Source organism: Esox lucius, chromosome 9 (genome assembly GCF_011004845.1).
Source record: "Esox lucius isolate fEsoLuc1 chromosome 9, fEsoLuc1.pri, whole genome shotgun sequence".
In the NCBI taxonomy this organism is placed as follows: Eukaryota; Metazoa; Chordata; class Actinopteri; order Esociformes; family Esocidae; genus Esox; species Esox lucius.
In genome coordinates this window covers 522,803-547,539 of record NC_047577.1, presented here as the reverse complement: position 1 = coordinate 547,539, position 24,737 = coordinate 522,803, and the positions used below count along the sequence as shown (strand labels likewise).

At 47.1% G+C, this 24,737-nt stretch overlaps 1 protein-coding gene across 1 annotated transcript in view; it reads left to right on the top strand.

Moving 5' to 3' along the window:
* myo15ab (myosin XVAb) overlaps positions 1-24,737 on the top strand; it is a 59,652-nt gene that overhangs the window by 20,001 nt on the left and 14,914 nt on the right. The window contains exons 23-46 of the mRNA XM_034294500.1: positions 801-976; positions 1,107-1,191; positions 1,435-1,488; positions 1,638-1,719; positions 2,001-2,131; positions 3,441-3,536; positions 4,779-5,014; positions 6,153-6,331; positions 6,974-7,046; positions 10,601-10,792; positions 12,219-12,316; positions 14,083-14,150; positions 15,079-15,208; positions 16,994-17,124; positions 18,626-18,982; positions 19,917-20,001; positions 20,685-20,838; positions 20,966-21,059; positions 22,141-22,258; positions 22,436-22,551; positions 22,740-22,799; positions 23,029-23,104; positions 23,940-24,055; positions 24,214-24,332. Coding sequence (XP_034150391.1) covers positions 801-976; positions 1,107-1,191; positions 1,435-1,488; positions 1,638-1,719; positions 2,001-2,131; positions 3,441-3,536; positions 4,779-5,014; positions 6,153-6,331; positions 6,974-7,046; positions 10,601-10,792; positions 12,219-12,316; positions 14,083-14,150; positions 15,079-15,208; positions 16,994-17,124; positions 18,626-18,982; positions 19,917-20,001; positions 20,685-20,838; positions 20,966-21,059; positions 22,141-22,258; positions 22,436-22,551; positions 22,740-22,799; positions 23,029-23,104; positions 23,940-24,055; positions 24,214-24,332 — 3,026 coding nt within the window. The remainder of the gene's footprint in view (positions 1-800; positions 977-1,106; positions 1,192-1,434; positions 1,489-1,637; positions 1,720-2,000; positions 2,132-3,440; positions 3,537-4,778; positions 5,015-6,152; positions 6,332-6,973; positions 7,047-10,600; positions 10,793-12,218; positions 12,317-14,082; positions 14,151-15,078; positions 15,209-16,993; positions 17,125-18,625; positions 18,983-19,916; positions 20,002-20,684; positions 20,839-20,965; positions 21,060-22,140; positions 22,259-22,435; positions 22,552-22,739; positions 22,800-23,028; positions 23,105-23,939; positions 24,056-24,213; positions 24,333-24,737) is intronic.

The following is a 24,737-nucleotide window of genomic DNA, read 5'->3' as shown; positions in this document are numbered from 1 at the left end:
TGCAGTTTTTCACAGACTGGTGAATCAATCCCTCCCCATCCTCACTTCTGACAGACTCATCCTCTCTGAAATGATCTTTTCATACCCAATCATGTTACTGACCTGTTGCCAATTAACCTAATTAGTTGTGTGATATTCAACCAGGTTTCATTTTTAGCATTACACAACTTTTCTAGTCTTTTATTGCCTCTGTTCCAACTTTTTTGAAACATGTTGCAGGCATTAAATTCAACGTGGGCATATATTTTTCGAGAAACAATAATATTTCTGTTTCAACATTTGATATGTTGTCTTTGTACTATTTTTTATTAAATATAGGGTTTAAATGATTTGCACATGATTTTGTTTTCTTTAGATTTTACACAGCATCCCAACTTTTCTGGAAACAGGGTTGTAGATTAAATAGTTTTTTACTTACACACTGTGTGAAGATGTCCCTCTATTTCTTAAACAGAGTTAAAGAATATTGTAGGAGTATAGTAAGTATGAGTTAAAGGGTATTGTAGGAGTATAGTAAGGATGAGTTAAAGGGTATTGTAGGAGTATAGTAAGTATGATTTAAAGGGTATTGTAGGAGTATAGTAAGTATGAGTTAAAGGGTATTGTAGGAGTATAGTAAGTATGATTTAAAGGGTATTGTAGGAGTATAGTAAGTATGAGTTAAAGGGTATTGTAGGAATTTAATGGCATGGTAGGATTATAGTATTGTAGGAGTTACAGTGGTGGAGTGTTTTAAGCTGGTCAACAAAGATACAAGTCCAAAGAGGACAGTGATCATAAATGTCATTGTTGGTGTGTAGATCTTCTTGAAGGAGGAGCTCTACCAACTGCTGGAGGCGAAGCGTGATCGTGTGTTACACGTGGCGGCCATCACGTTGCAGCGCTACATACACATGTACTTCATCAGGAAGAACTTCAAGGTCTTCAAAGCCACCATGACCAAACTACAGAGCTACTGCAGGGGACACCTGGCCAGGTAACACAACAAACACACAGACACACACATAAACAGACACACACGCCTGTGGACACCTGGCCAGGTAACACAACAAACACACAGACAGACACACACCTGTATACCAACACATGTCTCTGTCTGTAAACAGGATGAGGTTTAATCTGAGGAGGAAGTACCTGATTAAGCTCCGTTCCGTTGTTCTGCTTTACGTCAACCGACGACGCTACATAAAGGTGCACACACACACAACGTCAGTGTTTAATAAAGAGTAGATGGAGGGGTGGAGAGATGGGGGAGAAAGGAGGGGTGGGTGGGAGATGGGGAGAATGGTGGGGGGGTGGGAGATGGGGAGAATGGAGGGGGGGTGTGAGAGATGGGGGAGAATGGATGGTGTGGGTGTGAGAGATGGGGGAGAATGGAGGGGTGGAGAGAGATGAAGGAGAATGGATGGAGGGTAATGGTTGTGTTTTTCACAGGCAGAGATTGAGCCAATCAGGAGAGCTGAGGAGGAGTTAAGGAGGATCGAAGAGGTGAAGTCCAGACTGCTTTCCTTCTGACTCGACCCCTGACCTCTAACCCCCCTTGCCTACAAACTGTGACCTCTAATCCCCTGTCCTGAAGACCCCTGACCCCTACCTTTTGACCTATAACCACCTGCTCTATAACCCCTGACCTCTAGGAGCGGGCCAACAGAGAGGTGGTGAATGTTACAACTCTTCCCATTCCTGCTGAACTGGGAGCCCTGCTGCAAGCCACTGCAGGTACACACACACACACATACACACACACACACACACATACACACACACACACACACACACACACACACATACACACACCCTACTACAGGTTTCCACTGGTGGGGGATTTTTAGGTTTGAGGCCATTAATTAACTGAGGTGTTTCACCTCTCCTGAGAGCTTCACTTCCTGACTATGTGTAGCTCTGGTCCATGTTGTCACATCTGTCTGTGTGTAGGTGGCAGGGAGATGCACGCTGAGTGTCTAGCTCTGGTCCATGTTGTCACATCTGTCTGTGTGTAGGTGGCAGGGAGATGCACGCTGAGTGTCTAGCTCTGGTCCAGGCCCCCACAGTGCAGGTGGACCCACAACTCACCCTGCCGCTGGACATCAACAACTACCTCATGACACACTACATACGGGCCATCTTCAGGGTGAGTACACACTACATATACAATACATACGGGCCATCTTCAGGGTGAGTACACACTACATATACACTACATACGGGCCATCTTCAGGGTGAGTACACACTACATATACAATACATACGGGCCATCTTCAGGGTGAGTACACACTACATATACACTATATACGGGCCATCTTCAGGGTGAGTACACACTACATATACAATACATACGGGCCATCTTCAGGGTGAGCACACACTACATATACAATACATACGGGCCATCTTCAGGGTGAGTACAGACTACGTATACACTACATACGGGCCATCTTCAGGGTGAGTACAGACTACATATACACTACATACGGGCCATCTTCAGGGTGAGTACACACTACATATACAATACATACGGGCCATCTTCAGGGTGAGTACACACTACGTATACACTACATACGGGCCATCTTCAGGGTGAGTACACACTACATATACACTACATACGGGCCATCTTCAGGGTGAGTACACACTACATATACACTATATATGGGCCATCTTCAGGGTGAGTACACACTACATATACACTACATACGGGCCAACTTCAGGTTGAGTACACACTACATATACACTACATACGGGCCATCTTCAGGGTGAGTACACACTACATATACACTACATACGGGCCATCTTCAGGGTGAGTACACACTACATATACACTACATACTGGCCAACTTCACGGTGAGTACACACTACATACGGGCCATCTTCAGGGTGAGTACACACTACATACAGACTACATACAGGCCATCTCAAGGGTGAGTACACACTACATACATACTACATACAGACTACATACAGGCCAGCTTCAGGGTGAGTACACACTACATAAACACTACATATTGGCCATCTTCAGGGTGAGTACAGACTACATAAACACTACATATGGGCCATCTTCAGGGTGAGTACACACTACATAAACACTACATATGGGCCAGCTTCAGGGTGAGTACACACTACATAAACACTACATATGGGCCATCTCAAGGGTGAGTACACACTACATACACACTAAATACACACTCACACACACCCAAGCCACGTTCTCCCCAGGTTGCTACATTGTGTTGGTAGATTCTATAACCTCAGTTTAAAGAGATTTTCATCATTCTTATTATTCTGATTCCTGCTTGGGATTCGCACTTTCGTAAACAGTTGGATCTTTGCTCGGACCTCTGTTTTCATATTGTCATGGTCAGATATTTGAGGCTGCACACACTCGTTTTATGTTTTATTTAAATGTGTTGCTTGTGAATGTATTCATGTCTGTGTGTGTCTGTGTTTAGGAGCCGCTGTTTGGAATGTTATTTGCTCCACTGGACAAGTCTCTGACCAGGCTGGACGAGGAGCTGACACAACCAGCGCTGGATGTCTTCATACTGGTACACTGCAATCACTGCATTCACTGCTCCAGTTCCACCTTTAGAGCCCACCAAATCAAACTGTTCAAATCATTTTAAGCTCCAATGTTGGACTCAGCTCCAATGTTGCTTTTTGGGAAGGTTTCCTCAAATGTAACTTCCAATGAAATTGTACGCAGATTGTAATAGTCAATTTAGACCGAGGAGATGAGATAACAACATGATTTTGGAGGTGTGGCTACATCAGACCACACCCACAAGGAGTCCTGGTGTCTCAGTTAGATTAAATTAGAAGAGTAAAGCAGTAAAGCAGTGGAGTAAATGTGAGGGCTCTAGATTGAGTATCCTGTATTATACTTCAAGTGCCTCGTTATACACTAAGTACCACAAAAACCAGAATGCACTGATGTGCAAATCATTTCAACCCTATATTCAATAGAAAATAGTACAAAGAGTACCCTAAACCCAAATTTTGAAACTGAGAAATGTTATTGTTTCTTGAAAAATATGTGCCCATTTTGAATATGTTAAAAAGGCTAAAGAGGAGAGATACTTTCCGGCTTGTTATCAGCGGACAGTGCAAAAGCCAGTATCTGTGATGGTATGGGGGTGCATTAGTGTACATAGCATGGGTGACTTGCATATAAGTGAAGTCACCATGAGTGCTGAACAATATTTACAGGTTTTGGAGCATTATAAGCTGCCATCCAGGCAACGTCTTTTTCAGGGAAGGTCTTGTTTATTTCAACAAGACAATGCCAAACCACATTCTGCATGTATCACAACAGCATTTCTCCATAGTAAAAGAGTCCGGGTGCTAAACTGGCCTGCCTGCAGTCCAGACCTGTCACCCTTTGAAAACATTTGGTGCATTATGAAACGAAAAATATGACAATGGAGACACTGGCCTGTTGAGCAGCTGAAATCCATTATCAAGCAAGAATGGGAATACATTTTTCTTTCAAAACTACGGTGGTTGATTTAAGTCCATAAACATTTATAGAGTGTTGTTCAAAGCAGAAGTGATGCAACACAGTGGTAAACATGCCCCTCTCCCAACTTATTTGAAAGTTGTCTTTTTCCCAAAACAATAAAATCTCTCAATTCCAACATTTGATATGTTGTCTTTGTAACAGTTTCAATTAAATATATGGATAAATGATTTGCACATCACTGCATTCCGTTTTTATTTACATTTTAAGCAGCAAGCCAACTTTTTGGGACAGGGGTTTGTATGTTCTACATGTTTTTTCTGTGTTCTAGATCCTGAGGTTTATGGGGGATCCTGACCTAAACGGAGCTCAAGAGAACCTGTTTGGAAACTATATAATTCAGAGAGGATTGGCCAATCAGGGTCTCCGAGATGAAATCCTTGCGCAGGTAGCCAATCAGGTGTGGCGGAACATCAACCCTCAGAACTCAGAACGTGGTTGGCTCCTCCTCTCCGCCTGTCTCTCCGCCTTCCCTCCCTCACAGAGACTGGAGAAATATCTGCTGAAGTAAGGCACACACACAGACACACACACCACACACACAGACACACACACCACACACACAGACACACACACCACACACACAGTCACACAACACACACACACAGACACACACACCACACACACAGACACACACACCACACACACAGACACACACACATACACACACACAGACACACACCACACACACAGACACACACACCACACACACAGACACACAACACACACACACAGACACACACACCACACACACAGACACACACACATACACACACACAGACACACACCACACACACAGACACACACACCACACACACAGACACACAACACACACACACAGACACACACACCACACACACAGACACACACACCACACACACAGACACACACACTACACACACAGACACACACACCACACACACAGACACACAACACACAGACACACACACCACACACACAGACACACAACACACACACGTACACACACACACACAAAACACACACAGACACACACACCACACACACAGACACACACACCACACAGACACACACACCACACACACAGACACACAACACACACACACAGACACACACACCACACACACAGACACACACACCACACACACAGACACACACACACAAAACACACACAGACACACACACCACACACACACAGACCACACACACAGACACACCACACACACAGACACACACACCACACACACAGACACACAACACACACACACAGACACACACACCACACACACAGACACACAACACACACACGTACACACACACACAAAACACACACAGACACACACACCACACACACACACAACACACAGACACACACACACACACAGACACACACACACAACACACACACAGACACAACACACACACACTGTAAACTCCCACACAGGATACACACACAGTGTTCAAGACACACACACTGTAAACTCACAACTCACACCCAGGATACATACAGTGCTCAAGTAAGACACATACACACACACTGTAAACTCCCACACAGGATACACACACAGTACTCAAGTAAGACACATACACACACACTCCAACCAAACAGCCAGTGTTCTATTTTCCTCACATCAGTCTGTGTGTTGTGTGTTTCTGTGTATTTCAGATTTGTGTCAGACTATGGTCCAGGAGGGTATGAGTCTGTGTGTCAACACCGTCTGCTCCAAGCCATGCAGCGCTCCTCGTTGGGTTCCCACGGCGCCCGAACCTATCCTCCCTGTCTGCTAGAGTGGACCGCCGTCCGCAAGAGAGCACACACACTGCTCCAGATACACTGCTTCGATGGTGAGGACACAGAGACACACACACTGCTCCAGATACACTGCTTCGATGGTGAGGACACAGAGACACACACACTGCTCCAGATACACTGCTTCGATGTTGAGGACACAGACACACACACTGCTCCAGATACACTGCTTCGATGTTGAGGACACAGACACACACACTGCTCCAGATACACTGCTTCGATGGTGAGGACACAGACACACACACTGCTCCAGATACACTGCTTCGATGGTGAGGACACAGAGACACACACACTGCTCCAGATACACTGCTTCGATGGTGAGGACACAGAGACACACACACTGCTCCAGATACACTGCTTTGATGGTGAGGACACAGACACACACACTGCTCCAGATACACTGCTTCGATGGTGAGGACACAGAGACACACACACTGCTCCAGATACACTGCTTCGATGGTGAGGACACAGACACACACACACTGCTCCAGATACACTGCTTGGATGGTGAGGAAACAGAGACACACACACTGCTCCAGATACACTGCTTGGATGGTGAGGACACAGAGACACACACACTGCTCCAGATACACTGCTTCGATGGTGAGGACACAGAGGCAGTCTTCCATGTGTTAATGTTTACTCATAGATGGCTTACGTCTGTTTTTCTCTGTCAGGTGTGTCCTTCCTGTGTCCACTGCACTCATGGACCACAGGAGAAGACCTGGCCAAAGAGATCCTACAGCACAGGTATACACACATACATTATTTTATGTTGCTGTGACAATACACACTTTGGGACACTTTCCCAGGGGGGCGCGTGTAGGCTACAGGATGGGAGGGGAAAAAAAATCTGAAAAAAAAGATTCACGGAAATTACCCCCCATGTTGAAATGCAAGTGGTTGGACTATTATAACACACTTATATTTGTCATAATTTAAATGACATAATTTTAATTTAAAGTCTCCCGAAGAGAAACGGTATCTCTCTCACCCGGCTCTGCCTGCTGCGCTGTGGACGTGTGTGTGTGTGTGAGAGACAGCCCGGTCAGCGAGGTTGTCCAGCCCGCAGGGCACTCTTTTGGAGTTTAACTCCGAAAAGACCAGTTAACCAAAGTTAACCACAGATTCCCGTTGATCTTATGAAGGACATGTGTTGTGATATAAACAAACGAACCGTCAACGGCGAAATAAAAGCCTGTTATTAACGAGAGCGATCTGAGAGACCTCCAGCTTACAGTGAGGTCTCTGCGCAGGACTGTCCGACCGACGAGCTAGCGGCCGGGGCAGGCACTAGCTGGCTGTCGCATCACTTCATGGAGCAAATTGACAATTCCCAAAACGTTGTCAGAAGTGAATTTAGTGATTAATAAAATTGCGGAAAATGTTTTGTGGTGTTTGGAGACTCGAAAGCACGTATCACTCTGGAGTTACCGTGCTCAACGAGCAGCGGGTGCTGCCGTGAGCCCCTCCCCCGTCCAAAAGCACTCACAGGCGGTCAGTCTCTCAGTAGCCTCGCGCAGCAGTGATTATCGCTCTTTGCGTGGGTTCGAGATCCATTTGTGTGCACAGCAAACAAGCTGTCAATTGAATGCAGGAACAGCTTATTGAGCTGAAGAGTGACAGTAGGCTGAAGGAACTCTTTATCTCCTGCCCTCTTTCGTCATTCTGGGCAGCATTGATGCAGGAATACTCTCAACTCTGTGACGTCGCCTTGAAGATTCTCCTCCCTTTCGCGTCGACATATTTGTGTGAGGCAGGATTCTCAAAAATGACTGCACTCAAAAAGAAATACCGCAATCGGGCACAAATCGAGGATGATTTGAGGCTATATTTATCAGACATTGCGCCAAGAATTGAGGATCTTTGCAAGGCAAAGCAGGCTCAGGTCTCACATTAACATCGCCTACCTACAAGCTTCTATAAAAAATGCAGATGATATGCCTACTATTAGGCCTAGTAATAATAACAATAATAGAGCATACATTCATATCAGAGGTCTGGTGCCAATTCCCAATTATAGCAATAGCCTAGTAATGATAATAGGCCTACTGATGATGATAATAATAATAATAATACCAACAATAAAGCATGTAATCTCATAATTATATAGCAATAGGCTCCCGGCTCCCGGCTCCCGGCTGGCCTGGGAACGCCTCGGTGTCCCCCTGGAAGAGCTAGAGGAAGTGTCTAGGGAGAGGGAAGTCTGGGCATCCCTGCTTAGACTGCTGCCCCCGCGACCCGGCCCCGGATAAGCGGAAGAAGATGGATGGATGGATAATAATAATAATACCAACAATAAAGCATGTAACCTCATAATTATATAGCAATAGCCTAGTAATGATAATAGGCCTACCTACCGCTACTGATGATAATAATAATAATAATAATGTGTGGGCCTAAAAATAATAGCCTAGGGGGCTATCTATCTATCTATCTATCTATGCAAGGTGGTGTAGTGGGGGTGGCGCCGGGAAGGGGAGCCCCAATTGCAATGAACCAGCTTTGGGGGGGCCCAGCTGGCAAAAGGTTGAGAACCCCTGCTTTAAAGAACCACAGATATCTAATCAACATAACCTTTAGAGAACCACAGATATGTAATAAACATAACCTTTAGAGAACCACAGATATCTAATAAACATAACCTTTAGAGAACCACAGATATCTAATAAACATAACCTTTAGAGAACTACAGATATCTAATAAACATAACCTTTAGAGAACCACAGATATCTAATAAACATAACCTTTAGAGAACCACAGCTATGTAATAAATGTAACCTTTAGAGAACCACAGATATCTAATAAATGTATCCTTTAGAGAACCACAGATATGTAATAAACATAACCTTTAGAGAACCACAGATATGTAATAAATGTAACCTTTAGAGAACCACAGATATGTAATAAACATAACCTTTAGAGAACCACAGATATGTAATAAACATAACCTTTAGAGAACCACAGATTTGTAATAAATGTAACCTATAGATCAGTGGTTCCCAACCAGGGGTACTAGGACCCCTGGGAGTACTTGGCCTCTCCAAAGGGGGTACTTGAAAACACTCATGACACCTTAGGCTTACTAGTGAAGTTAACAGTAGGGTACTTCAGGGGTACACCAAGCATAATATTTTTGGGGGTACAGTAACTGAAAAAGGTTGGGAGCCACTGCTTTAGATAACCACAGATATGTAATAAATGTAACCTTTAGATATTGACAGATATTTTATACAATGAGGAAATACTTATTTGATCCCCTACTGATTTTGTACATTTGCCCACTGACAAAGATAATTTTAATGGTAGGTTTATTTGAACAGTGAGAGACAGGATAACAACAACGCATTTAAAAAAATAAATAAATTGATTAGCATTTTAATGAGTATTCGATCCCTCTGCAAAACATGACTTAGTACTTGGTGGCAAAACCCTTGTTGGCAATCACAGAGGTCAGACGTTTCTTGTAGTTGGCCACCAGGTTTGCACACATCTCAGGAGGGATTTTGTTCCACTCCTCTTTGTAGATCCTTTCTAAGTCATTCAGGTTTCGAGGCTGACGTTTGGCAACTCGAACCTTCAGCTCCCTCCACAGATTTTCTATGAGATTAAGGTCTGGAGACTGGCTAGGCCAATCCAGGACCTTAATGTGCTTCTTCCTGAGCCACTCCTTTGTTGCCTCAGTCCTTCACGGCGTAGTGTGTTACCAATTGTTTTCTTGGTGACTATGGTCCCAGCTGCCTTGAGATCATTGACAGGAACAATCTTGTCCCTGACATCCTTGGAAAGCTCTTTGGTCTTGGCCATGGTGAAGAGTCTGGAATCTGGTTGATTGATTGCTTCTGTGGACAGGTGTCTTTTATAGAGGTACAAGCTAAGAGGGGGTTCCAAACCTCAGCTCGTTACCTCTATAAAAGACACCTGGGAGATAGAAATCTTTCTGATTGAGAGGGGATGAAATACTTATTTCACTCATTAAAATACAAATCAGTTTATATTTTTTTTTACATGCATTTGTCTGGATATTTTTGTTGTAATTCTATCTCTCACTGTTCAAATAAAACCTTTAAAATTATAGACTGATCATTTATTTACCTGGAGGTTGTGCACCTTAAATGTACTGTATTTATATGCTCATGGATTCAAACCTTTAGAACCTGGAGGTTGTGCACCTTAAATGAGTTGTATTTGATTGCATCTCTCTTTTCCTCTCTGTCTCTCCATCTCTCACTCTACCTCTCTTTCTCTCTGTCTCTCTTTCTATCTGCCTGTCTCTCTTTCTGCCTGTCTCTCTCTCTCTGCAGGGGTGTGTCTGAAGGTGTGTGTGGCTGGTCTGTGTTGCTACGTGAACCATTCCAGTGGGTGGAACTAGAGGGCAGCGACTATGTGTTTGATCTGATCTCAGACCTGGAGTTACCATCTGACTTCTCCAGACAGAAGAGCTACTTCATCATCTCAGCCCAGGACCCATCCAGGGTCAGAACTAATGCTAGCATGTAAGTAACACACACACTCACAGCCCCCCACCCCAGCATGTACACACACACACTCACAGCCCCCCACCCCAGCACATATACACACACACACTCACAGCCCCCCACCCCAGCATGTACACACACACACTCACAGCCCCCCACCCCAGCACACATACACACTCACAGCCCCCCACCCCAGCACATATACACACTCACAGCCCCCCACCCCAGCACATATACACACTCACAGCCCCCCACCCCAGCACATATACACACACACACTCACAGCCCCCCACCCCAGCACATATACACACACACTCACAGCCCCCCACCCCAGCACATATACACACACACACTCACAGCCCTCCACCCCAGCACGTACACACACACTCACAGCCCCCCACCCCAGCACATATACACACACTCACAGCCCCCCACCCCAGCACATACACACACACTCACAGCCCCCCACCCCAGCACATATACACACACTCAGAGCCCCCCACCCCAGCACATACACACACACTCACAGCCCCCCACCCCAGCACATATACACGCACACACTCACAGCCCTCCACCCCAGCACGTACACACACACTCACAGCCCCCCACCCCAGCACGTACACACACACTCACAGCCCCCCACCCCAGCACATATACACACACTCACAGCCCTCCACCCCAGCACATACACACACACTCACAGCCCTCCACCCCAGCACGTACACACACACTCACAGCCCCCCACCCCAGCACATATACACACACACTCACAGCCCCCCACCCCAGCACATATACACACACACTCACAGCCCCCCACCCCAGCACATATACACACTCACAGCCCCCCACCCCAGCACATATACACACACACTCACAGCCCCCCACCCCAGCACATATACACACTCACAGCCCCCCACCCCAGCACATATACACACTCACAGCCCCCCACCCCAGCACGTACACACACACAAAGCCCCCCAACCCAGCACACACACACACTCACAGCCCCCCACCCCAGCACATACACACACACACTCACAGCCCCCCACCCCAGCACGTACACACACACAAAGCCCCCCAACCCAGCACACACACACACTCACAGCCCCCCACCCCAACACATACACACACACACTCCAACCACAAACCCCTCCCACTCCCTAAAACCCCACATGACCCCGCTCCCCATGACCCCCCTCCCCAAGACCCTCCTCCCCAAGACACCCCTCCCCAGGACACCCCCCCCAAACCCCTCTCCCCAAAACCCCCCTCCCCATGACAAGAAGATAGACAACTACGCTGTTTGAATACTGTTGTGTTGATCCTAACTGTGTGTGTGTTTATGTGTATGTGTGTGTGTGTGTGTGTGTGTGTGTGTGTATGTGTGTATGTATGTATGTATGTATGTGTGTGTGTGTGTGTGTGTGTGTGTGGGTGTGTGTAGTAGCCTGTTGGGCAGTGGGTTTGGAGCAGATGATGTCCAGTATAAACCGTCTGCCATTCACAGTACCAACAGACACTCTGATGGCGTCTATGGACAAGGTACACTGTCTCTCTCTCTATCTGTCTCTCTCGATCTGTCTCTCTCTATCTGTCTCTCTCTCTCTCTCTATCTGTCTCTATCTGTCTCTCTCTCTATCCGTCTCTCAATCTGTCTCTCTATCTGTCTCTCTCTATAGATACACAGTATCTCACAGAAGTGGGTACACCCCTCACATTTTTGTAAATATTTGATTATATCTTTTCATGTGACAACACTGAAGAAATGACACTTTGATACAATGTAAAATAGTGAGTGTACAGCTTGTATAACAGTGTACATTTGCTGTCCCCTCAAAATAACTCAACTCAATTAATGTCTAAACAGCTGGCAAGAAAAGTGAGTACACCCCTAAATGAAAATGTCCAAATTGGGCCTAATTGGGCCTATAAAAGTGGTCCAAGGAAGGAAAAGCAGTGAACCGGCCACAGGGTCATGGATGGCCAAGGCTCAATGATGCATGTGGGGAGTGAAGGCTGGCCCGGGTAGTCCGATCCAACAGACGAGCTACTGTAGCTCAAATTGCTGTAAAGGTTAATGCTGGTACTGATAGAAAGGTGTCAGGACACACAGTGCATCACAGTTTGTTGTGTATGGGGCTGTGTAGCCCATGCTGACCGCTGTTGCCTACAATGGGCATGTGAGCATCAGAACTGGACCACGATGCAATGGAAGAAGGTGGCCTGGTCTGATGAATCACGTTTTCTTTTACATCATGTGGATGGCCAGGTGTGTGTGCGCTGCTTACCTGGAGAACACATGGCACCAGGATGCACTATGGGAAGAAGGCAAGCCGGTGGAGGCAGTGTGATGCTTTGGGCAATGTTCTGCTGGGATACCTTGGGTTCTACCTGAGCATTGTTGCAGACCATGTGCACCCTTTCATGGCCACAGTATTCCCTTATGGCCTCTTTCAGCAGGATAATGAGCCCTGCCACAAAACAGAAATGGTTTTGGCCTCCAAATTCCCCAGATCTCAATCTAATCGAGCATCTGTGGAATATGCTGCACAAACAGGTCCGATTCATGGTGTTTTCTCTGTGTTACTGTAACAGACCGATGGTAACTCTGTGTTACTGTAACAGACTGATGGTATCTCTGTGTTACTGTAACAGACCAGTGGTATCTCTGTGTTACTGTATCATACTGATGGTAACTCTGTGTTACTGTAACAGACTGATGGTATCTCTGTGTTACTGTAACAGACCAGTGGTATCTCTGTGTTACTGTATCATACTGATGGTATCTCTGTGTTACTATAACAGACCGGTGGTATCTCTGTGTTACTGTAACAGACTGATGGTATCTCTGTGTTACTATAACAGACTGGTGGTATCTCTGTGTTACTGTAACAGACTGGTGGTATCTCTGTGTTACTGTAACAGACTGGTGGTATCTCTGTGTTACTATAACAGACTGGTGGTATCTCTGTGTTACTGTAACAGACTGGTGGTATCTCTGTGTTACTATAACAGGCTGGTGGTATCTCTGTGTTACTATAACAGACTGGTGGTATCTCTATGTTACTGTAACAGACTGGTGGTATCTCTGTGTTACTATAACAGACTGGTGGTATCTCTGTGTTACTGTAACAGACTGGTGGTATCTCTGTGTTACTATAACAGGCTGGTGGTATCTCTGTGTTACTGTAACAGACTGGTGGTATCTCTGTGTTACTATAACAGACTGGTGGTATCTCTGTGTTACTATAACAGACTGGTGGTATCTCTGTGTTACTGTAACAGACTGATGGTATCTCTCTCTCCAGCCCCAGAGCCCCAGATAGACCACTACCTTGACAGTCTGTTTGACCCTGTCCTCTCCGATGGCACCGGGGTGAGTAACACACACCTGACCGCGATGCGGAAACACGCGCAATACAACATGGAAATGCATGAGACATGCTAAGCTAAGCTAGCTGAGTCTGATCAGATATCGGCAGCGGGAGTTAGCATGTATCAGATGTGTTCTACAGCCTTTACAGCTGCGCCCACTGATTACGTTACCCAGTTACCGTTAATGTCACTGCAACCAGATCGCCACGCCAATTTCCCGCCTGTGAACGTGGGATCACCTTATAGGGAACTTGATGAATGACTGATTATTTAATGAGACACAGAGCCTGGGTTCCCTACGTCATCCTGTGCTCACTGGACCTGGGCTCTCAAGGTTCCCCTGGTTGGCTGTTTAGAGACAAGTAGCACTTTGTGTTGCTTTGTGGTGTGTTTGCCAATAGGTAATGTCGTTTTGCACTGTAAATTGTAAATTGGTTTATTCTGTTTGGTGGTTCTGGTTCTGAGGGGACAGTGTGTTTAAACAGGTTTGTGAATGATGCCCCAGGGCCACTGTATTTTAGTCTGTCTGTATTTCTGTATCTGTCTGTATCTGTCTGTATCTGTCTGTATCTCTGTATCTGTCTGTATCTGTCTCTATCTGTCTGTATCTCTGTATCTGTCTGTATCTCTCTGTATCTGTCTGTATCTCTCTGTATCTCTGTATCTGTCTGTATCTCTGTATCTGTCTGTATCTCTCTGTATCTCTGTATCTGTCTGTATCTCTGTATCTGTCTGTATCTCTCTGTATCTCTGTATCTGTCTGTATCTCTGTATCTGTCTGTATCTGTCTGTATCTCTCTGTATCTCTGTATCTGTCTGTATCTCTGTATCTGTCTGTATCTGTCTGTATCTGTCTGTATCTCTGTATCTGTCTGTATCTGTCTGTATCTGTCTGTTCGACTGCTTCCCTGTCCCTCTTTCTTTCCCAGGACTTGGAGAACCCTTCTGCTCTGTCCAACAGGATGCGGGGGGGTGGTGGTGTTGGAGGGGAGAGAGGCAGAGGAGACCCCCAGCTTGGCTACAGCACTCCTCACTCCTTCACCATGCCACCTCCTGGAGGTCAGTCACCCTACAGCACTCCTCACTCGTTCACCCTGCCACCTCCTGGAGGTCAGTCACCCTACAGCACTCCTCACTCATTTACCCTGCCACCTCCTGGAGGTCAGTCACCCTACAGCACTCCTCAGTCATTTACCCTGACACCTCCTGGAGGTCAGTCACCCTACAGCACTCCTCACTCATTTACCCTGCCACCTCCTGGAGGTCAGTCACCCTACAGCACTCCTCAGTCATTCACCCTGCCACCTCCTGGAGGTCAGTCATCCTACAGCACTCCTCACTCATTTACCCTGCCACCTCCTGGAGGTCAGTCACCCTACTGCACTCCTCACTCATTTACCCTGCCACCTCCTGGAGGTCAGTCACCCTACAGCACTCCTCACTCATTTACCCTGCCACCTCCTGGAGGTCAGTCATCCTACAGCACTCCTCACTCATTTACCCTGCCACCTCCTGGAGGTCAGTCATCCTACAGCACTCCTCACTCATTTACCCTGCCACCTCCTGGAGGTCAGTCACCCTACAGCACTCCTCACTCATTTACCCTGCCACCTCCTGGAGGTCAGTCACCCTACAGCACTCCTCACTCATTTACCCTGCCACCTCCTGGAGGTCAGTCACCCTACAGCACTCCTCACTCATTTACCCTGCCACCTCCTGGAGGTCAGTCATCCTACAGCACTCCTCACTCATTTACCCTGCCACCTCCTGGAGGTCAGTCATCCTACAGCACTCCTCACTCATTTACCCTGCCACCTCCTGGAGGTCAGTCACCCTACAGCACTCCTCACTCATTTACCCTGCCACCTCCTGGAGGTCAGTCACCCTACAGCACTCCTCACTCATTTACCCTGCCACCTCCTGGAGGTCAGTCACCCTACAGCACTCCTCAGTCATTTACCCTGCCACCTCCTGGAGGTCAGTCACCCTACTGCACTCCTCACTCCTCACTCATTTACCCTGCCACCTCCTGGAGGTCAGTCACCCTACAGCACTCCTCACTCCTCACTCATTTACCCTGCCACCTCCTGGAGGTCAGTCACCCTACAGAAATCAACAAATCCAGTAAATCACCCAGATGTGGGCTTAAAGTTGACTCATCCTACTGCTTTCCTGTTGTGGGATCCTCCTCTTTGACTATCCATTGTATCCATTGCAAATAGTGACTTTGGTGATGTTCCTAACATTCTTGCTTTTTTAGCCAGTATATATCAGTTCCACTTAGCTGCCTATACCGCTGTGTGTTAGTATTTAACTGTTAACCTAGCTTTTACTGTAAACTTATATTTTAACTGTTAACCTAGCTTTCACTGTAAACTTATATTTTAACTGTTAACCTAGCTTTTACTGTAAACTTATATTTTAACTGTTAACCTAGCTTTCACTGTAAACTTATATTTTAACTGTTAACCTAGCTTTTACTGTAAACTTATATTTTAACTGTTAACCTAGCTTTTACTGTAAACTTATATTTTAACTGTTAACCTAGCTTTTACTGTTAACCAAGTTTTTAGCTGTAAACCAAGTTCTTAGCTGTTATCCTAGCTTTCAGGTGTTATCCTAGATTTTAATCTTGTGGTTTGCTTTTAGCATTCTACCTTCAGTATTTAGTTGAAGCCTGGCAGTTGCCTGTTAGCTATTAGATTAAATTTAGCTCTTGGCATGTAATGTCTCCTGTTGTGTGTTGTTCTCCAGGGGTCAGGGTTTTGCCCATGTCTCCTGTTGTGTGTTGTTCTCCAGGGGTCAGGGTTTTGCCCATGTCTCCTGTTGTGTGTTGTTCTCCAGGGGTCAGGGTTTTGCCCATGTCTCCTGTTGCCCCGTTGGCTCCGCGGGCTCCCCCAGCAGACCACTCCCAGAGTCAGGCCGTCATGGCCCAGCAGCAACAGGCCATCATCAGTCAGCAGGCTGTCATCATGGTAGGCTGTCATCAGTCAGCAGGCTGTCATCATGGTAGGCTGTCATCAGGGCAGGCTGTCATCCTGGTAGGCTGTCTTCATGGTGGGCTGTCATCAGTCAGCAGTTCTCATCATGACAGGCTGTCATCATGGTAGGCTGTCATCAGTTAGCAGGCTGTCATCATGGTAGGCTGTCATCAGTCAGCAGGCTGTCATCAGTCAGCAGGCTGTCATCATAGTGGGATGTCATCATGGTTGGCTGTCATCAGTCAGCAGTTCTCATCATGACAGGCTGTCATCAGTCAGCAGGCTGTCATCATGGTAGGCTGTCATCAGTTAGCAGGCTGTCATCATGGTAGGCTGTCATCAGTCAGCAGGCTGTCATCACAGTGGGATGTCATCATGGTTGGCTGTCATCAGTCAGCAGGTCTCATCATGGCAGGCTGTCATCATGGTAGGCTGTCATCATGGTAGGCTGTCATCAGTTAGCAGGCTGTCATCATGGTAGGCTGTCATCAGTCAGCAGGCTGTCATCATGGCCGGCTGTCATCATGGCGGGCTGTCATCATGGTGGGATGTCATCATGGTGGGATGTCATCATGGTAGGCTGTCATCATGGCGGACTGTCATTATGGCGGACTGTCATTATGGTGGGATGTCATCATGGTAGGCTGTCATCATGGTGGGCTGTCATCATGGCAGGCTGTCATCATGTTGGGATGTCATCATGTTGGGATGTCATCATGGCGGGATGTCATCATGGCGGGATGTCATCATGGCTGGATGTCATCATGTTAGGCTGTCATCATGGCGGACTGTCATTGTGGTGGGATGTCATTATGGTGGGCTGTCATCATGGTGGGCTGTCATCATGTTAGGCTGTCATCATGGCGGACTGTCATTGTGGTGGGATGTCATTATGGTGGGCTGTCATCATGGTGGGCTGTCATCATGGCAGGCTGTCATCATGTTGGGATGTCATCATGTTGGGATGTCATCATGGCGGGATGTCATCATGGCTGGATGTCATCATGTTAGGCTGTCATCATGGTAGGCTGTCATCATGGCGGACTGTCATTATGGTGGGATGTCATCATGGTAGGCTGTAATCATGGTAGGCTGTAATCATGGTGGGCTGTCATCATGGCAGGCTGTCATCATGTTGGGATGTCATCATGTTGGGATGTCATCATGGTAGGCTGTCATCATGGCGGGCTGTCAACATGGCGGGCTGTCATCATGGCGGGCTGTCATCATGGTGGGATGTCATCATGGCGGGCTGTCATCATGGCGGGCTGTCATCATGGTGGGCTGTCATCATGTTAGGCTGCTACAGATATTTCATGACATATTTGACAATTAAACGATTGTATCAATACTCCTTATCTTCCACAATAGAAAGGTATTTTTTTGTTTTTCTGTACCTCACCTCTCCTCCCTCATCCTGTTTCTCTATACCTCACCTCTCCACCCCCTCCTCTTTCTCTGTGCCTTACCCCTACTCCCTCCTCCTGCCTGCTAGGCCCAGCAGATGACGATGCAGGCCATGGCCTTAGTTACCTCCCCCATGACCTCCCCGCCAACCTCCCCCCTCACTTCCCCGCCTATGAGTCCACTCCTCACCCATCCCTATGGCCTACCTCCTAGCCCCTACGCTAACCTCCCTCCAAGTCCGTATGCTAGTCCTCTACCACCAAGCCCATACGCTAACGTACCTCCCAGTCCATACGCTGCTGAGTACTACGCTAACCCCCAGGCCCACAGTCCCTACTCAGGCATTCAAACCCTCCCTGCCTCCCCTGTGGCCAGTGATCACACCGGCTCTGAGGTAGAGACGCATCCAGCCAAGACCATGAAGCCTGTACCCTCCACACCCCAGGTGAGTCTATTCCCTGTAGAGTGGTTTTAGTACCTGACCAGGTGAATCTGTTCCCTATAGGGTAGTATTAGTTCCTGACCAGGTGAGTCTGTTCTCTCTTGGGTAGTAGTAGTACCTGGCTAGGTGAGTTTATTCTCTCTAGGGTAGTAGTAGTACCTGACCAGATGAGTTCCCTCTAGGGTAGTTTTGTACCTGACAAGGTGAGTCTATTCCCTCTAGGGTAGTTTTGTACCTGACAAGGTGAGTCTATTCCCTCTAGGGTAGTTTTGTACCTGACAAGATGAGTCTATTCCCTCTAGGGTAGTAGTAGAACTTGACCAGGTGAGTTTATTCTCTCTTGGGTAGTAGTAGTACCTGACCAGATGAGTCTGTTCCCTCTAGGGTAGTTTTGTACCTGACAAGGTGAGTCTATTCCCTCTAGGGTAATGTTAATACCTGACCAGGTGAGTCTTCCCTCTAGGGTAGTAGTAGAACTTGACCAGGTGAGTTTATTCTCTCTTGGGTAGTAGTAGTACCTGACCAGGTGAGTCTATTCCCTCTAGGGTAGTATTAGTACCTGACCATGTGAGACTTAAAGTTGACTATGGGCTTGTTTACATTACAATAGAGAGAGAGAATAAAATGCTAGATAAACTTATTTTGGTTTGCATAATCATTTCCATAGTGTTTGACCAGCATGTTCAAGAAGCATCACACAAGATTGTGGCTGTCAATCAAGGGAAAATGTAGCAATATGCATGCGCACTGCACAGAAACCTGATACCGTTTATAAAAACTCCAGGGGGGATCTATCAAAAATGCACTACCTCGGAAGATATCAGGCTATTGATATCTGAAGGTTTACACAGCAAAATGATCTAATGTCTTGGGTGCTCTGCTGTATGTGTGGGTGTAGGCTGACTAACCCTAACCCTTTGTGGTGTCCACTCCTCAGGCAGGCAGGCCCTCTGCTAAGGACAATATCCCCCGAATGACGGCTCCTGCTGTGCCCATCAAAAAAGAACCTGTTAGAAAGTTTGGTAATGATTAGTTAATCAATAATCATTATTTCTTAGTGTTGCATATTCATTTGTGTATTCCAGGTGAATTTATTATGTCATTGGTTTAATGTATTCAAAACACCTGGTATTCCAGGTTAATTTGTCAGTTCAGTGGTTGACTGTATTGAACACACCTGGTATTCCAGGCAATTTGATCACTTAAGTGATTTACTGTATTCAACACATCTGTTATTCCAGATTTATTGATCAGTTTAGTGGTTCATTATATTCAACACACCTGGTATTCGGTTGACCTTGCCTTCAATGTAGTATGACCCTTAACCCCTGACCTTGATACTACCCCTGCTTCGCTTTGTTATCCCCTCTGGTCTCTCCTCTCTCCTCTCTCTCCCCTGTCTGCTCCACCCCCATGTGTTGTCCCCCTCTCTCCCCTGTCTGCTCCACCCCCATGTGTTGTCCCCCTCTCTCCCCTGTCTGCTCCACCCCCATGTGTTGTCCCCCTCTCTCTCCCCTGTCTGCTCCACCCCCATGTGTTGTCCCCCTCTCTCCCCTGTCTGCTCCACCCCCATGTGTTGTCCCCCCCTCTCTCCCCTGTCTGCTCCACCCCCATGTGTTGTCCCCCTCTCTCTCCCCTGTCTGCTCCACCCCCATGTGTTGTCCCCCTCTCTCTCCCCTGTCTGCTCCACCCCCATGTGTTGTAGCCCCCGTGGTGACCAGTCCTCCACCCCCAGTTGGAGAGGTGGTGAAGTCCTCAGTACCTCAGGTGGACATAATCCCCAGCAGCAACATCAAAGACATCATTCGACAGTATGACTCTCCTCCTCCCCCACCTGAGGCCTTACCACCCGGAAGGAGGTCAGAGGTCACACCACACTCATCCATACACACACATACTGCTCAGTCCCATGAAGCCTCTCTTCCACCTCTGCTAAAATGATAATCAGCCTCTATTCATTCTAACTCTTATGTCTCGTTGGAGTAGGAGGCCAGAGGGGAGGTTTATCAAGAAGCAGAGTCCTCGTGATGAAGCTCTACAGATCATTAAACCTAAGATCATCAGTCCTCCTCCACCACAGGTACACACACACTGACCTACACACACACTGCCATACACACACACACTGACCTACACACACACACTGACCCACACACACACTGACCTACACACACACTGACCTACACACACACTGACACACACACACACTGACCTACACACACACACTGACCCACACACACACTGACCCACACACACACTGACCCACACACACACTGACCCACACACACATTGACCTACACACACACTGACCTACACACACTGACCAACACACACACTGACCTACACACACACTGACCTACACACACTGACCTACACACACTGACCAACACACACACTGACCTACACACACACTGACCCACACACACACTGACCTACACACACTGACCTACAAACACACACTGACCTACACACACACTGACCTACACACACACTGACCCACACACACACTGACCTACACACACACACTGACCCACACACACACTGACCTACACACACACTGACCTACACACACTGACCCACACACACACACTGACCCACACACACACTGACCAACACTCACACACTGACCCACACACACACTGACCCACACACACACTGACCTACAAACACACACTGACCTACACACACACTGACACACTGATACACACACACACTGACCCACACACACACTGACCTACACACACACACTGACCTACACACACTGACCTACACACACACTGACCTACACACACTGACAAACACACACACTGACCTACACACACTGACCAACACACACACTGACCTACACACACTGACCAACACACACACTGACCTACACACACTGACCTACACACTCACTGACTTACACACACTGACCAACACACACACTGACCTACACACACACTGACCTACACACACTGACAAACACACACACTGACCAACACACACACTGACCTACACACACACTGACCTACACACACTGACCAACACACACACTGACCTACACACACACTGACCTACACACACTGACCAACACACACACTGACCTACACACACTGACCAACACACACACTGACCTACACACACACTGACCTATTCCCGCTCCTCTTTGGTGTCTTCAGCCCAAGCATCCAGTTGGCCCCACCCCTTCTGCGGCAGCTCTGAAAGAGGCGGGGTTTAAACCAACCAAGAGTTCAAAGAAAAGAGCCCCTCACCGCCCTACGCCCCTCCCACCACCAGGTACAAACCCCTCCCACCACCAGATACCAGCCTCTTCAACCATGGCTAGGAACCATTGGCTGTGTCTGATTGACGTGTGACAGTTCTAAGAACTAATGGCTGTCTGTTTTCTGAGTGACAGTTTTAAGAACCACTGGCTGTGTGTGGTTGTTGAGTGATAGGTCTGTTCTCCTGTAGTGTCCAGGGAGCTGCCAGTGGAGATGGAGAATATTCAGACCCAGCTCCACCACAGCCCCACAGAAGAACATTACACCTACACCAATGTCCCCTGGAAGATCTACCTCAGGAAAGAGGTACACTTACACACCAATACACACTTCCACTACGTTACCGTGAAAGGTCTACCTCAGGATGGAGTTCAGCTGTGTTTTCAGGATAGAGTTCAGCTGTGTTTTCAGGAGGGATTTCAGCTGTGTTTTCAGGATGGAGTTCAGCTGTGTTTTCAGGTTTTGATGCTGTCATGTGTTCTTCTTGGTTTCAGGTGTTCTACCCTAAGGACAGCTTTAACCATCCATTGGTGCTTGACCTCATCTTCAAACAGGTGAGAAAGTTTAATTACCTATCATACTGTTAAAACAGGTGTTATTGATCTATTATGCTGTCATACACTGTATATCTTATGTATTCATGATATTAGACTGTTATGTATCAATGACATGTACACATTTCTCTCCTTCTCTCCTCTCTTCCTCCACTCCTCTCCTTCTCTCCCCTCTTCCTCTCCTCCTCTTGTCTCCTCTCAACCTCCCCTCTGTAACTCTCCCCTACAGATAGTAAATGACACTCTTTCTGAAGCATGTGTCAGAATCACCAGTCAAGAGAGGCTCAAGATGAAGTCTGTGTTTGGTGAGTCCAGTACATCACCCAGGCTCCTTCCCCTGTCCCCCCCTGTCCCCACAGGCTTCCCCCTGTCCCCACAGGCTTTCCCCTGTCCCCACCTGTCCCCACAGGCTTTCACCTGTCCCCACATGCTTTCCCCTGTCCCCACCTGTCCCCACAGGCTTTCACCTGTCCCCACAGGCTTTCCCCTGTCCCCACCTGTCCCCACATGCTTTCCCCTGTCCCCACATGCTTTCCCCTGTCCCCACCTGTCCCCACATGCTTTCCCCTGTCCCCACCTGTCCCCACAGGCTTTCCCCTGTCCCCACAGGCTTTCCCCTGTCCCCACATGCTTTCCCCTGTCCCCACCTGTCCCCACAGGCTTTCCCCTGTCCCCACCTGTCCCCACAGGCTTTCCCCTGTCCCCACAGGCTTTCCCCTGTCCCCACAGGCTTTCCCCTGTCCCCACAGGCTTTCCCCTGTCCCCACAGGCTTTCCCCTGTCCCCACCTGTCCCCACAGGCTTTCACCTGTCCCCACATGCCTTCCCCTGTCCCCACCTGTCCCCACATGCTTTCACCTGTCCCCACATGCCTTCCCCTGTCCCCACCTGTCTCCACATGCTTTCCCCTGTCCCCACAGGCTTTCCCCTGTCCCCACCTGTCCCCACATGCTTTCCCCTGTCCCCACAGGCTTTCCCCTGTCCCCACCTGTCCCCACATGCTTTCACCTGTCCCCACAGGTTTTGTTGTTTAGTTTAGTTTAGGTTCAGAGGTTAGGGAAGACTTTTAATGGGAATATTTCTTTGTATCCCCCCTAAGACTGACTGAGATTGCTAAACTGTGGGTTTTTGTGTGTAACAGAGAAACACCATATAGACCAAAACATGGACAGAGTGGATGAGAGTGTGAAGAAGGCTGTTGTTACGGCAGCCAGGGAATCCTGGGACATCTATTTCTCACGTCTGTTTCCTGCCTCTGTGAGTCAGTTCCTGCCAAAACATACTGCCTAGTGTTTTACCAAGTAATGGATATCCTAATTGTGTGTGTGTTCATGTGTGTATGCATGCATGTGTCCATTTGACTGGGTGGTTCTGTGTGTGTGTGCATGTGTGTGTGTGTGTGTGTGTGTGTGTAGGGTAGTGTAGGTACAGGTGTCCAGGTCCTCTCTGTTTCTCACCGTGGCATTAAGCTGCTGAAAACAGTGAAGAGTTCCTCTAAAGAGTCGGACTACTTCAGAGTGCTTCAACATTACACGTAGGTATTATTAACTACAACATTACACGTAGGTATTATTAACTATAACATTACACGTAGGTATTATTAACTACAACATTACATGTAGGTATTATTAACTACAACATTACACGTAGGTATTATTAACTACAACATTACACATAGGTATTATTGACTACAACATTACACGTAGGTATTATTAACTACAACATTACACGTAGGTATTATTAACTAAGACATTACATGTAGGTATTATTAACTACAACATTACACGTAGGTATTATTAACTACAACATTACACGTACGTGTTATTAACTACAACATTACACGTAGGTATTATTAACTTCAACATTACACGTAGGTATTATTAACTACAACATTACATGTAGGTATTATTAACTACAACATTACACGTAGGTATTATTA